The following is a 15,003-nucleotide window of genomic DNA, read 5'->3' as shown; positions in this document are numbered from 1 at the left end:
AACATTAGGAACCTGAGATAAATAGTAGAGCAGGTGATAAAATCAGTTTGGCATGGAAAAGGGTGTGGACTGACACTACATCATATCCCAGAATGATTGCTCCTTTGCATCGTTGTACACGCAGTGCACAGTTTGCACTCCCCTGAATCTTGTCTGTAGTTTCAACACTTCAGTCAACACTCAAGGCACTGCACTTAGTGTTGAGTGTAGTGTTGATACTAAAGTCAACATTGTTTCAACACTACAGCCAACATTGAGGGAAGCGCCGCAAATTGTCGACTGCACGTCCCATGGTGAGAAGGAGCAATCATTTCTGGGATATGATGCCGTGTACGGCCACACCCTTTTCCCTGCCCAAACGGATTTTCATGAGTTCCTCTACTATTTATCACATGTTCCTTATGTTCCTTTATGTAAAAATTGCATTCTGCGGACGTAAAGATACTACTGGAAAATGACCTCTGTGAATACCAAAAGTCGTAAATTTTGTCGTAGATTGCCTTTGTGAATCGGGCCCGTGTATATCCTATGATAAAATGTGGCTTACTTGTTCTAAAGGGCTGCTTTAGAGTTTTTGTGGAACTTGGCAACGTAAATGTAGATTCTGGAGTATTAAGATCATATTTTCTTTATTCCTCCTTTTGGTTGACATCGATGCATTAAACCACAAGCGAGCACCATCACAATGCACATGTCCTCCTGTTCTCACTTTCCACCAAGTGTTTCCCATGGAAGCCGCACCACATTAGAAAAGAGTAATACTGGTTTCAAAATCCTACAGACACCCGAGGGGCCCTGTCACATACAGATAGTATGGGGGGCATTAAGATGGCGTTCAGGTCAGAGCTGTCCACTTTGGAACTGGGTAACCAGGTTTGAGTCTCGCAGTGGCATAATGAAACATGAAGGGGCCCCTCTGAAAAGTAATCGAGGAGTCCCTCATGCTCTGGACCCAGTCAGGAGCTCTCAGGCCAGGGGCCGCCACCTGCGCACAGTGCTGGAGGGGACCCGGGGAGCTCAAGCCCCCTATACCGCCCCCTATACCGCACAGAGGCTAGTGTTATGCCATTAGAGTCCCGCCATCAGCTCAACATCCTGTGATTCTGGGCAAATGACTTAATATCCATGTGCCCCAAAACAAAACAAAAACAAGAAATGGATGTGATTTTGTGTCATGTAACTCGTGCTCATGTAACGCTCTCTAATACCTTCTGGTCGAGTTCACACTTTATAAAACTGCAAAAGAAATGAAAAGGTTGCGACATGATCTGCCATGATTTGGGGCCGGCTGGTCTCTTACGTACTTGGAGAGCTGGAGCGGCACTATTTCACCACCTTAGACAGAGGTAAATGGTTGCTCTTCATAGAAGATTTTAAGGCAAGTGATTCTGGTGCAGAAAGCGCAGCAGCATTTTCTTAACTATCTCAAGTAAACAACAGAGAATAACACAATAGCCAACACAAAGCAGCATGACAACACAATCCAAACTTAACAGGGACATCACAAAATCAGAGTCAAGAGAGAACACAACAACTGCAGTACATTACAATGAAATCACATTGCAATAAGACAACACAAATACACAGCGACATGGAAAACAACGGAACACGTTACCACCACAAGAAGCAACACGACAAATAAGCACAAACATTTGAGTCACACCTTCTGAATCGTGTTTCCATTGTGTACTGTGTTTGGAGCAAGCACAACCTTAATTTACCACCAAGGACATGAATTAGCGCCAGTCAGAAATGTCTTGTGATCCGTCCCAAGGTCTACGGGACGAAAAGATCCACACCCTTGAACCCAACAGACATGATCAATACAACAAATGAACACTCCAATAAGCTCTCTTGTTCTCTGCCTTATTCAGTGACCTGCCTGCCCTGTAGAACAGAACTTTATATACCACGTCTTTGCCATTTTATGCAAAGTAATTATGTTTTAGTCACCAGGGTTCACCATTTGAGCCCCCAGTCCCACAGAATTGTTTTTGAGTGATACTGATACAAATCAACTCACTTGGTGCCACTGTCAGCTGGGTCCCATCTCCAAAGACGGTTCTAAGACCCGCATTCACACAGTAGAGCGTGTCTTCACATAAACCTCAGTGCGCGCTCCTTTACCGCCAGTATTTTCCACCTGAGACTCAACGTCCTCCCTGGTCACCCCTGGTACTCAGACGACGAATGCACAATAATGCACAACACCCTATGGTACATTAACTTGGGAAAAACCAGCCACCCACCTACCATCACCCCAAGGGTCCCATAGTCACCAGAACTGCTTGATCTTTAATGGGTCAAAATACTCAATAAGTGTGGGAAAGGTATGCGGTACAACAAGGAAGACAGACGTGACACGCACCCTTCTCCGCTGAGAACACACTCATTATTAAGCAATCACAAGTGAATATTTGGGGCTGTGACCCAGAGGAGGCGATGTCTAGAGAAAAGTAAATCACTTGATCGAGGAACATAGATGCGAGGGGCAGGGCTCCAGTGAGATATAAACACGGTAAAATATAATCTGGTGAAATATAATCTAGTGAGATATAATCCAGTGAGATATAATCTAGCGAGATATAAACACGTGAAATATAATCTGGTGAAATATAATCTAGTGAGATATAATCCAGTGAGATATAATCCAGTGAGATATAATCCAGCGAGATATAAACACGTGAAATATAATCTGGTGAAAAATAATCTGGTTATATGTAATCCAGTTATATATATATGGCTTTATGGCTTTAGGCCGGCACATGGCACGGAAACCGCATTGGTCACCGTGTTAGATGATCTGCGAACGCGTGTCGACAGGGGCAGGTCAGTTTTTCTGGTACTGCTGGACATGTCGGCCGCGTTTGACACGGTTGACCATGCGGTTCTCCTGGAGCGTCTCCATAGCGCGGGTGTAACCAGTCTAGCCTTAGATTGGTTAACGTCCTATCTCAGTGACAGACAGCAAGCAGTGGCTTTACCACCTTTTCAATCAGCCACTCGACAGGTGAAGCAGGGAGTTCCTCAAGGGTCGGCGATTAGTCCGATCCTGTTTAATTTATATCTTCGACCCCTTATAGCACTGATTAAGTCATTCGGCATATCAGTCATCAATTATGCCGATGACACTCAACTGATTTTTTCATTTGAGGGTAGTGAGTCGGTTTCGAAAGACACCTTTCATCGCTGTATGTCGGCCACAGCTGAATGGCTGCGAACCAACTCACTCCAGTTCAATGGGGCTAAAACAGAGGTTCTCCATTGCTCTCCTGATCGCCTTCCCCGGGCGCTGCCTGACGACTTCTGGCCACCTTCCATTCCTGGCTCTGTGGCAGGAGCTAAGTCGGCCCGTAATTTAGGAGTGGTATTCGAACCGGACCTACAGTTGGATGGTTCAGTTAATAAGACCGCAGCGACTTGTATGGGCCTGCTCCGTGCCCTACGCAAAATTTTGCCTATTCTCCCCAAAGGTTTTAGAGCTGAGGTGGTGCGGAGTATTATACTCAGTAGATTAGACTACTGCAACGCACTACTCTTAGGAGCCCCAAAAAAACTGATCCTGAAGCTGCAGAGGATCCAGAACATGGCGGCAAAACTGGCTCTATCGCGCCAACGATCTGCTTCCTCCTCGGCAGCTTTAGCTGACCTACATTGGCTGCCGATACAACAGAGGATCGCGTTTAAGGCAGCATGTCTTGTATTTAAGGCGCTGCATGGACTTGGACCAATCCCACTCCAGGGCCTGTTTTCTTGGTACCAAGCTGCCCGGCCTTTGAGATCCTCATCGGCGTTTCTGGTGCGGATCCCAAGGATCACTAGAGTTAGGATAGGTGGCCGAGCTTTCAGCCACACAGCCGCCTCATTATGGAATTCCCTTCCGCTAGTGCTGAGGGGTAAGCAAGATCTGACCTCCTTCAAAAGGGACCTTAAGACCTATCTGTTCCCTAGGGCAATATAAACATTCTTTCGGTGGTTTAAATAGGGTCTCAGCGCCAGGATACCCTTGGGGTGACAGATGCGCTTAATAAGAGTCAAATACATACATACATATAAATACGTAAAATATAATCGGGTGAAATATAATCAGATAAAATGTAACTTATTGAAATATAATATGGAGAGATATAATTTGGTGAGATACAATCCAGTGACATATAATCTGGTGGTATATAATCAGGTGAGATATAATCCGGTAAAATATAATCCAATGAGATATAAACATGTAAAATATAATCTGGTGAAAAAATAACCTGGGTAGATATAGTCCAGTGAGATATAAACATTTAAAATATAATCTGGCGGAATATATTCAGATAAAAAATAACCTATTGAAATATAATCTGGTGAGATATAATCCAGTGAGATATAAAAACGTAAAATATAATCTGTTGAAATATAATCAGGTAAAATATAACCTATTGATATATAATCTGGTGAGATATAATCCAATGAGATATAATCTGGTGGTGTATCTGGTGAGATACAATCCTGTGAGATAAAATCTGGTGGTATATAATCTGGTGAGATATAATCTAATGAGATATAATCTGGTGGTATATAATCAGGTGAGATATAATCTAGTGAAATATAATCTGGTGAGATGTAATCCAGTGAGATATAAACACGTAAAATATAATCTGGTGAAATATAATCTGGTGAGATGTAATCCAGTGAGATATAAACAGGTAAAATATAATCTGGTGAAATATAATCAGTTAAATATAACCTATTGAAATATAATATGGAGAAATATAATCTGATGAGATATAATCCAGTGAGATATAATCCAGTGAGATATAATCTGGTGAGATATAATCCAGTAAAATATATTCCAGTGAGATAGTTTGCTGGCACATGAGCCGTATGGACCGATTTGTCTGCAGTTAGAAAATCTCATTTCCAATCCGGCAGGGCCATCTCGGAGATTCATTTTTTAGATGAATAATTCAGGACATTTATATTATTAACACTGAATCTGTCGTTAGCAAGAAGAGACTATCGAATTGAAACAGCGGCTGTGTAGTGGACAAGTGCTTTTTCTTATTATGATATGAAGTCATCTTGGGAGACATTTTAATTATCCTTGAGTAATCAGAGTAATTTCAGTAATTACAGATTACTCTTGTGATGCAAAATTACTGAAATCAGGCGATTATGCCAGCTTGAGTAATTAAGAGTAATTTGGCCACACATCCCACCCCAGGGGCACAGGAACAACACATTAAGAGAGCGAGTGACTGCGGCTTCTGCGGTTCGTGTCTGTAGCTTTCAATGCTATCTTCTTAGCGCAACATGCATCCTTTTATGCTAAGTAAATAGCGCTGAATTCTGGATTATGCTTCTCACATAAATACCCCAATCTGTGAGTAATTTTGCCGTAATTATGAGTATTTGCGTGAGAGAGAAAAACACTAGCTACATCCACCCCTAACATGAAGTGTATGTTTCTTTCATGGGTGATTGCTCTCATGTTACCGTGCACGTTTTCATATGTGTGAGCGCCCTTCCAGCAAAGCTGCTTTATTTACCAGGTGTCTATGCCTCTAGGGTTCTATTTAAACCCTTTATTCTTTCAGCCTGTCTGACAAATCCTGTCCAGATATGGGACTGAGCATTAATTAATGTTTAACAACTGCAACAATCATGTAATTAGCGTGAATTATAAGTAAGTACAAGGTGCATAGAGTTACATTTTAAGCAACAGCTATAAAATCCCCTTTTCCAATGAACCCAGGCAGTGCCATATAATTTGTGGGATTTTCAGATGAGTTTCTGCATTGAGACAATGGTGTATTTCTTTTAAATTCCTGCTGGAATATTTCTGGTGAACTTACTTGGATTCACCGTCAATGCTGTGCCTTTTCCAAAGGAGAATTTGTAGCCAGTATCCCCACAGTGAGGGGGGGCTCAACAAAAACATCTGTCTCCCCCTAGGAAGTCTATCTTTACCACTTTCGGTGTTCAAAACGGCATTGACGAGAAGAAAAGTTAGACTTTTGTCTCAGTTAAATTTAAGATTTGGTCTTAAGTTTCACTGAGACCAAAAGTATAAGAACTCAGGACTTGTAAGACACTGCTCATGGACAAGGTATTGGAACAAGCCTTTAAATCGGTCCACTTCCGAAGGGGTGCAGTATCGCTGGCAAGGGCCCGAGTCCTTCAGCTATTTGACGAAGATCAAGCAGTGGTGGGTGGTTTGCGTGATATAATCTTAGTCACTCATAATCACTCGCACCACTTTCCAGCCCATCACTCTTTACGCACTGTGCCGCTTCCTATAGAGACCAAACATACCCAAAACTCTCCTCAAAATACACAAACTCTACCTTTCTCCTGTCTGCATATGATGAGGGGCTGATTCTGCAACAGAGAAACAGCTCCTTGGCAGTTGCCCAAATTTTCTAGGGACTCAAATTGTAGCAAAATCTAAACTCTTGAAAATGGGTTCAAGGGCTCCCAAGAGGAGATCTTTGGCATTTGAGGGTGGGTATCTTGCAGAAGTATTTCACTTCTCCTACCTGGATTTACACTCTACTGGCAACTGCGTGTGGGCTAGAAGGCTGCGGAGGCTTTAAGGGCCGTCACGAGGGCAGTCATTGGAATCTTGTCTCGTGAAGCGGAATGAAAGGGAACATTGAGTACCCCCGCTCTGGCAGGGTGTCCCTCCAAAGCAACATGGATCGCATGCTGTGAGCTTGAACTGCAACAAATAACCAGCATTAATCTAGTTCAGAGTGATGAGACTGGATTTCTACCCAGTTCCTAATTACTCTGCCTGGTCTGTGATGACCATCCGCAGTCCTGTGGGAGGGGCGGGTGGACAACTCATTTGTAAGAGGCCAGAACAGTTTTAGGAGATTGCAGCTCACCTTGAATCAGGCAGCTGGGACATCACTGACTTTTGTATATTTTAATGGTTTCATATTTTAAATTAATTGGTGCAGTTGATTTTTATATGGTGTCCTTTAATTAGTTTTTATAGAAATGAAAAACTGCATTAATTACTAAACATCAAAAAAGACCTGCGCCTCTAACTTTTATCCCACCCTCGCTGCCATTGACCGGCCTCTGTTTCCTTAAAAGGGCTTCTTTATTGCTCGGGTCAGGGCGGCAGTGGACAAGGGGGGGCTTACCTGGTGTCACCACCAGTGCTGTCCCGGATCCAAATGTAAGTTTCCAGCCCGCTGCATCATTCACACAGTGGTGTCGTATGCATCAAAAACTCACTCTTGCTGGGATCTCCACATCCTGCAGGCCTTGAGGGCCCTCTCACCATGAGGTCCCCCTCTCTCTGAAGTCCCATCATCCTCCAGCCCCCCTCATGCTGGAATCCCATCTCATCCTTCAGTCCCATCTGTCTCTGAGACCCCCCTTCACCCACAATCCCATCTTTATGACACCCTCTCACACTCCACAGTCTCTTCTCTGCCTGACACCCTCTCTCCCTCCACAGTCTCTTCTCTCCCTGACACCCTCTCTGCCTCCACAGTCTCTTCTCTCCCAGACACCCTCTCACACTCCACAGTCTCTTCTCTGCCTGGCACCCTCTCACACTCGACAGCCTCTTCTCTCCCTGACACTCTCTCTCCCTACACAGTCTCTTCTCTGCCTGACACCCTCTCATACTCACTAGCCTCTTCTCTGTCTTACACCCTCTCACCCTCACCAGCCTCTTCTCTGCCTGACACCCTCTCACACTCCACAGCCTCCTCTCTGCCTGAAACCCTCTCTCCCTCCTCAGCCTCTTCTCTCCCTGACACCCTCTCTCCCTCCACAGCCTCTTCAGGCCCTGACACCCTCTCTCCCTCCACGGCCTCTTCTCTCCCTGACACCCTCTCAGACTCCACAGCCTCTTCTCTGCCTGGCACCCACTCACACTCCACAGCCTCTTCTCTCCCTGACACTCTCTCTCCCTCCACAGTCTCTTCTCTGCCTGACATCCTCACACACTCCACAACCTCTTCTCTGCCTGACACCCTCTCACACTCACCAGCCTCTTCTCTGCCTGACACCCTCTCACACTCCACAGCCTCTTCTCTCCCTGACACCCTCTCACACTCCACAGCCGCTTCTCTGCCTGACACCCTCTCACACTCACCAGCCTCTTCTCTGCCTGACACCCTCTCACACTCCACAGCCTCTTCTCTCCCTGACACCCTCTGACACTCCACAGCCTCTTCTCTCCCTGACACGCTTTCACACTCCACAGCCTCTTCTCTGCCTGACACCCTCTCATACTCCACAGCCTCTTCTCTCCCTGACACCCTCTCACACTCCACAGCTTCTTCTCTGCCTGACACCCTCTCACACTCACCAGCCTCTTCTCTGCCTGGCACCCTCTCTCCCTCCACAGCCTCTTCTCTCCCTGACACTCTCTCTCCCTCCACAGTCTCTTCTCTGCCTGACATCCTCACACACTCCACAACCTCTTCTCTGCCTGACACCCTCTCACACTCACCAGCCTCTTCTCTGCCTGACACCCTCTCACACTCCACAGCCTCTTCTCTCCCTGACACCCTCTCACACTCCACAGCCGCTTCTCTGCCTGACACCCTCTCACACTCACCAGCCTCTTCTCTGCCTGACACCCTCTCACACTCCACAGCCTCTTCTCTCCCTGACACCCTCTGACACTCCACAGCCTCTTCTCTCCCTGACACGCTTTCACACTCCACAGCCTCTTCTCTGCCTGACACCCTCTCATACTCCACAGCCTCTTCTCTCCCTGACACCCTCTCACACTCCACAGCTTCTTCTCTGCCTGACACCCTCTCACACTCACCAGCCTCTTCTCTGCCTGACACCCTCTTACACTCACCAGCCTCTTCTCTCCCTGACACCCTCTCTCCCTCAACAGCCTCTTCTCTCCCTGACACCCTCTCGCACGCCACAGCCTCTTCTCTGCCTGACACCCTCTCACACTCACCATCCTCTTCTCTCCCTGACACCCTCTCTCCCTCCCCAGTCTCTTCTCTCCCTGACACCCTCTCACACTCCGCAGCCTCTTCTCTCCCTGACACTCTCTTTCCCTCCACTGCCTCTTCTCTCCCTGACACCCTCACAATGAGTTGAAGCCCGGGAGAATTGCTGATGCATTCTAGTAACCTGGGAGCCCCTCTCACCCTGCACTCTCCTCACACTAACACCACCTCTCCCCCTGCACTCTCCTCACACTGACGCCACCTCTCACCCTGCACTCTTCTCACAGTGACGCCACCTCTCACCATGCACTCGCCTCACACTGACACCATCTCTTTCCCTCCCATCTCCTGTCCTTGGAGCCCCCTCACCCTGCACTCTCCTCACACTGGCACCATCTCTCACACTCCAATTTCCTGTCCTTGGAGCCCCCCTCACCCTGCACTCTCATCACAGTGACTAACCCTGGGCGGAGTTTGCAGAGTTGCGCTACGCGGAACTCCGCAAAGAGCAAAAAATTACTCTGCCGTACGTTGCGGAGCTCCGCAAGTAGGGGAGTACAATAGAAAAATGCTGTTTGCGGAGATTGCACAGTGCCAGATGCTTGTCCACACTGTGCAATCATTGCGAACGGCACCATGCACAGCACAAGTGGTTCCTGCTTTCCTTTTCTGCCGCTTGAGTGGATTTTTTCCAGAGCGGCAGCTTTCTCAACGCGAACGGGCAGTTTCTCAACGCGAGCGGTCGTGAGCATTTGTGACCACTCGCTATGAGAAACCTGAACCCCCCCCCCGCATTGAGGAAAATCGCCCGGAGGTTGATCAGCCATCTTTGCAGCTGCCCTAGCGGATATAGAGCTGCCATCATTACCACTGCCCTAGCGGATATAGAGCTGCCATCTTTACCACTGCACTAGCGGATATAGAGCTGCCATCTTTGCCACTGCCCTAGCGGATATAGAGCTGCCATCTTTAACGCTGCCCTAGTGGACATAGAGCCGCCATCTTTATCACTGCCCTCGCGGATATACAACTGACATCTTTACCGCTGCCCTAGCAGATATAGAGCTGCAATCTTTACCGCTGCCCTAGCGAACATAGAGCCCTCCATCTTTACCGCTGCCCCAGTGGACATAGAGTCCACCATCTTTACCGCTGCCCTAGCAGATATAGAGCTGCCATCTTTACCCTTTCCCCTGTGGACAAAGAGCCCGCCATCTTTACAGCTGTCCCAGCGGATATAGAGCTGCCAGCCTTACCGCTACCCTAGCGGACATAGAGCCCGCCATCTTTACTTTTGCCCCAGTGGATATATAGCCCGCCATCTTTACTGTTGCCCAAGTGGACATAGAGCACCATGTTTCCCGCTGCCTCTAACAGACATAGAGCGGCCATCTTCCCGCTGCCCCAGCGGACATAGAGCGCCATCTTTCCCACTGCCCATGTGGACATAGAGCGCCATCTTTCCCGCTGCGCTAACGGACATCGAGCCACTATCTTTGGTGTTCTCTACCTGCCTGGAGGAGCGCTCTGTGCATTGAGAGGAACCGCCACCTGGGGAGGGGGGTCCTACAGGCAATGTAACTTTACTGAACGTTCGCAATGTTTCACACGGACCGCAGCAAACTTTTTGCCTTTAAAAAAAAACCTCCCTAAGCAGGAGTATAAACTAAATAGATAAATAAATACCTAAAAGAACAATAATGGCCCTGATACCCTGGAAGTTTTCTGCAAAGGTTTGGGGATCACCATCAGTTAACTTTATTTCGGTTCAATGAAGCATAGAAGTGCACAGTGCAAAGCATTTATAAATACGTAAAAACATGATGGATACGAATCACAGATCATAGCAGTGCAAGTATATAAAACAACTACAGTCCTGATACAGGGACGGTCCATATGCTACCACAATACTAAGACAAAAACTAGAGGAACAAAAACCTCAGAAACGTCTTTGGAAGTCGCCTCGTTAAGGGTCCGCTATGCCACCCGCATTATCGGGATTATTTTCTATTATGGGGCAGCTCAAGAATACTCGCTAGGGTAAGGTAAAAAATGCGCACTGCAACGGCTAAGAAAATAAAATTTTAAAAACAATAAAAAGGTAGAAAGATGTCATAATACATTTCTCCCAGCAGTTCGTTCCCTCATATGATCAAGCGTAAATAGTTGGAAGTCGAGTATACTATACAGCTCCTATTATCGGATTTATATAAACTTAGGACATTGTGCCAGTCTGGGGGGGTCATTTTTTATTTTGTCTGTTGGAACCAACAGGATTTTTCTGCTGGTCCCAAGCAGGAAGTGAGGCATGTCAGACTGTCCGCTCTAAATAGGGAAGATGGTCTCAGGTACTGTTCGGTGGACAGTCTGAAGGGACACTGCCATGGACCCATGACTCTAGCTAGAGAAGGTAGTCAGTCGGTTTGGTGGACAGGCTACTCTGCCACATTTGTGGAAGAAGTACTCTGTCCACAAACTCTATAGAGACGCATTGTCTTAAAAGTGACAACATCAGAAACCCAGCTTTTCTATGTTTTACTGACTTGGTTTCAGGGCTTCCTGAAAAATAATTGCCCTCATTGGACGCATACATGTGATTAAAAAGTTTATGCTAGAAATTATTTTTTTGTAAGCTATGTTTCTAAGTTCTAATTCACGCTTTAGTGGTGAGTACATACCTGGCTTTACTGTTAATCTAGTTCCATCTCCGAAGAACATCTTCCAGCCTGTGTCATAAGTCTCACTGTGACAAACACTCTTACAAAAAGCATCACTTTCTTCAGCCAGCATGTCTAGAGCAGAGGAGAGTAGTGGTGTGGGTAGAAGGTAATAAGAGACTACAGGGACAAGGAACCACTTACATAATGAGAACCAGGATCGAACGGAGAAGGAGACACAAGGCCATAGGGAGAAAGAGCCATGAGACGAATAGAATGAGATCAAGAGACCTGAGACCACAGGGAGATGTGAACCTAAGACCTTGTGAAGAAAGAGACCTAAGACCACAGGGAGAAGGAGACCTGAGACCACAGGGAGAAGGAGACCTGAGACCACAGGGAGAAGTGAACCTGATACCCTGTGAAGAAAGAGACCTAAGACCACAGGGAGAAGGAGACCTGAGACCACAGGGAGAAGCGAACCTGAGACCTTGTGAAGAAAGAAACCTAAGAACACATGGATGAGGGGACCTGAGACCACAGGGAGAAGTGAACTTGAGACCTTGTGAAGAAAGAGACCTAAGAGATCACAGGAAGAAGGAGACCTAAGACCACAGGGAGAAGGAGACCTAAGACCACAAGTAGAAGGAGACCTAAGACCACAGTGAGAGGACCCATGAGACGAACAGTATGAGATCAAGAGACCTGAGACCACAGGGAGAAGTGAACCTGAGACCTTGTGAATAAAGAGACCTAAGATCACAGGGAGAAGGAGACCTACGACCACAGGGAGAAGGAGACCTAAGACCACAAGGAGAAGGAGACCTTAGACAACAACAAGAAGGAGACCTCAGACCACAGGGAGAAGGAGACATAATACCACAGGAAGCAGGGGTCCTAGTGGAGAGCCAACATCAAAGGCAGCGGGGAGAAGGAGACCTAAGACCACAGGGAGAATGAGACCTGAGACCACAGGGAGAAGTGAACCTGAGATCTTGTGAAGAAAGAGACCTAAGATCACAGGGAGAAGGAGACCTGAGACCACAGGGAGAATATGACATAAGATGAACAGGATGAGACAAGGAGACCTGAGATCACAGGGAGATGGAGACATAAGATCACAGGGAGAAGGAGTCCTGGTCAGGAGTCAAGACCACAGGGAGGAGAGACCTAAGACCACAGGGAGAAGGACCCATAAGACCAACAGGATGAGACCAGGAGACCTGCAATCACAGGGAGAAGGAGACCTGAGACCACAGGGAGAAGGAGACATAAATCACAGGAAGAAGGACCCATAAGATGAACAGGACAAGACCAGGAGACCAGAGATCACAGGGAGAAAGAGACCTGAGACCACAGGGAGAAGTGAACCTGAGACCGTGTGGAGATGGAGACCTAATGTTACAGGGAGAAGGTGACCTAAGACCACAGGGAGAAGGAAACATAAGACTACAGTGAGAAGGAGTCCAGGACCGAAAGTCAAGATCAAAGGAGAAGGAGACCTGAGACCACAGGTAGATGGATACCTGATGGAAACATGACACAAAACATAGAACACTTAAGACCACAGGGAGAGGTGAACCTGAGACCTTGTGAAGAAGGAGACCTTAGGTCACAGGGAAAAGGAAACCCCAAAGGGAGAAGGAGACCTGAGACCACTGGTAGAAGGATACCTGATGGAAAAATGAGACAACAGATAGAAAACTTAAGACCACAGAGAGAAGGAGATGTGAAACCACAGTAAGAGAGCAATCTGGCACTAGAGAGAAAATTACACATGATGCCACAGTTAGAAGGATACATAAGACAATAAGGGGAAGTAGATCTGCAGTCACTGATAGAAGTATATTTAAGGGCTCGGGATGGGGAGATCTGAGAACACTGGGAGAAGGAGACTTGATGGAAACCCAAGACTATACAGAAAGAGAAACCTGAGAACACAGGGAGACCAAAGACCAAAGGACAAGAGGCTCAGACCAAAGGTAGGGTTCCTGAGATTACAGGGAGAAAGAGACTTGAAATAGACCTGAAACGACAGGGAAAAGAAAATAGAAGATCAGGGGAAGAAACAGATCTGAGACCACACAGAGAAGGAGGCCTGGTGTAGAGTCAAGACTACAGGGGGAAGGAAACCTGAGACCACAGGTAGAAAAAGGCCTGATGGAGAAATGAAACAACAGTTAGGGGAACACCAAAGTCCACAGAGATAAGATGTGAGAACACAGTAAGAAAGAAACCTGAGACTATAGATAGAAGAAAGCCTGACAGGTTATATGAGAAGATTATATGAGACCACAGGGAGAAGAAGACCTGAGACCACAGATAGAAGGAGACCTGTGGTCTAGGGGAGACAAGAAGGAAACCTTAGACCACAGGGAGAATGAGACCTGAGACCACAGGGAGAAGGAGACCTGATACCACAGGGATAAGGAGACCCACGACCACAAATAAAAGGAGTCCTGTAACAATGGGGAGAAGGAGACCTGAGACAGCAGGAATAAGGAATCCACATAGTAGAGAGCCAGGGCTATAGGGAGGAGGAGACCTGACACCATAGAATGAAGGAGACCTAAGACAACATTGAGTAGGAGACCTGATGGAGACTTGGGTCAACAGAGAAATGGAGACCTGATACCACATTGAGAAGGAGATCTGAGACCACAGGTAGAAAACTTAAGACCACAGAGAGAAGGAGACCTAAGACCACAGTGAAAAACAGATCCCAGACCACAGTTAGACCTCATGGAGAAGGAGACCTAATGAAGACCTGAGGTGACAGGGAAAAGGAGACGTCGCAGTATAGGGAGGAGACTCTAGACCAAAGGGATAATGAGACCCGAAACCACAGACAGAAGGAGTTCTGATACAGACCTGAGACCATAGGGAGAAAAAATCAGATGGACACCTGAGACCACAGGGAGAGGGAAATGTGATGGATACCTTAGATCACAGGTCAAAATTAAACCTGAGATCACAGGGAGAAGGAGACCTGGCATCATGCAGAGAAGAAGACCTAGATGAATGAGAGAAGGTGACCCTCGACCACAGGGAGTATGAGGCCTAAGACCACAGTGAGAATAAAAGCAAGATCTCAGGGAGAATAAGACTTGAGACAACAGGGAGAATGACACCAAGGCCACAGCAAGAAAGGGACATGAGGCCATATGGAAAGGGAGACTTGAAACCACAAGGAGGAGGAGACCTAAGACCACAGGAAGAAGAAGAGACCATAGGAAGAAGACCCGAGATCACAGGGTGAAGGATACCTGCAGGAGGCCTGAGATGACAGGGAGAAGGATACCTTATACCACAGAGTGTAGCAGACCATAGGCCAGAGGGAGAAGAAGACCTGAGATGACAGGGAGAAGGAGAACTGAGACCAGAGGTAGAAGGATGCATAAAAGAGACCTGAGATCGCAGGA

The 15,003-nt window shown here is 46.8% G+C and overlaps 1 gene segment (V, D, J or C); it reads right to left on the bottom strand.

Moving 5' to 3' along the window:
• Positions 1 to 11,658, bottom strand: part of LOC146859503 (T cell receptor alpha chain MC.7.G5-like) — a 104,955-nt gene extending 93,297 nt beyond the window's left edge. The window contains 1 exon segment of the C gene segment in view: positions 11,603 to 11,658. Coding sequence covers positions 11,603 to 11,642 — 40 coding nt within the window.
• Positions 11,659 to 15,003: the final 3,345 nt, after the last annotated feature.

This window comes from Triturus cristatus, chromosome 3_2, assembly GCF_964204655.1.
Source record: "Triturus cristatus chromosome 3_2, aTriCri1.1, whole genome shotgun sequence".
NCBI classification, from domain to species: domain Eukaryota; kingdom Metazoa; phylum Chordata; class Amphibia; order Caudata; family Salamandridae; genus Triturus; species Triturus cristatus.
Note: the sequence above shows the minus strand (reverse complement) of the source record. Positions and strands in the feature narration are given on the sequence as shown.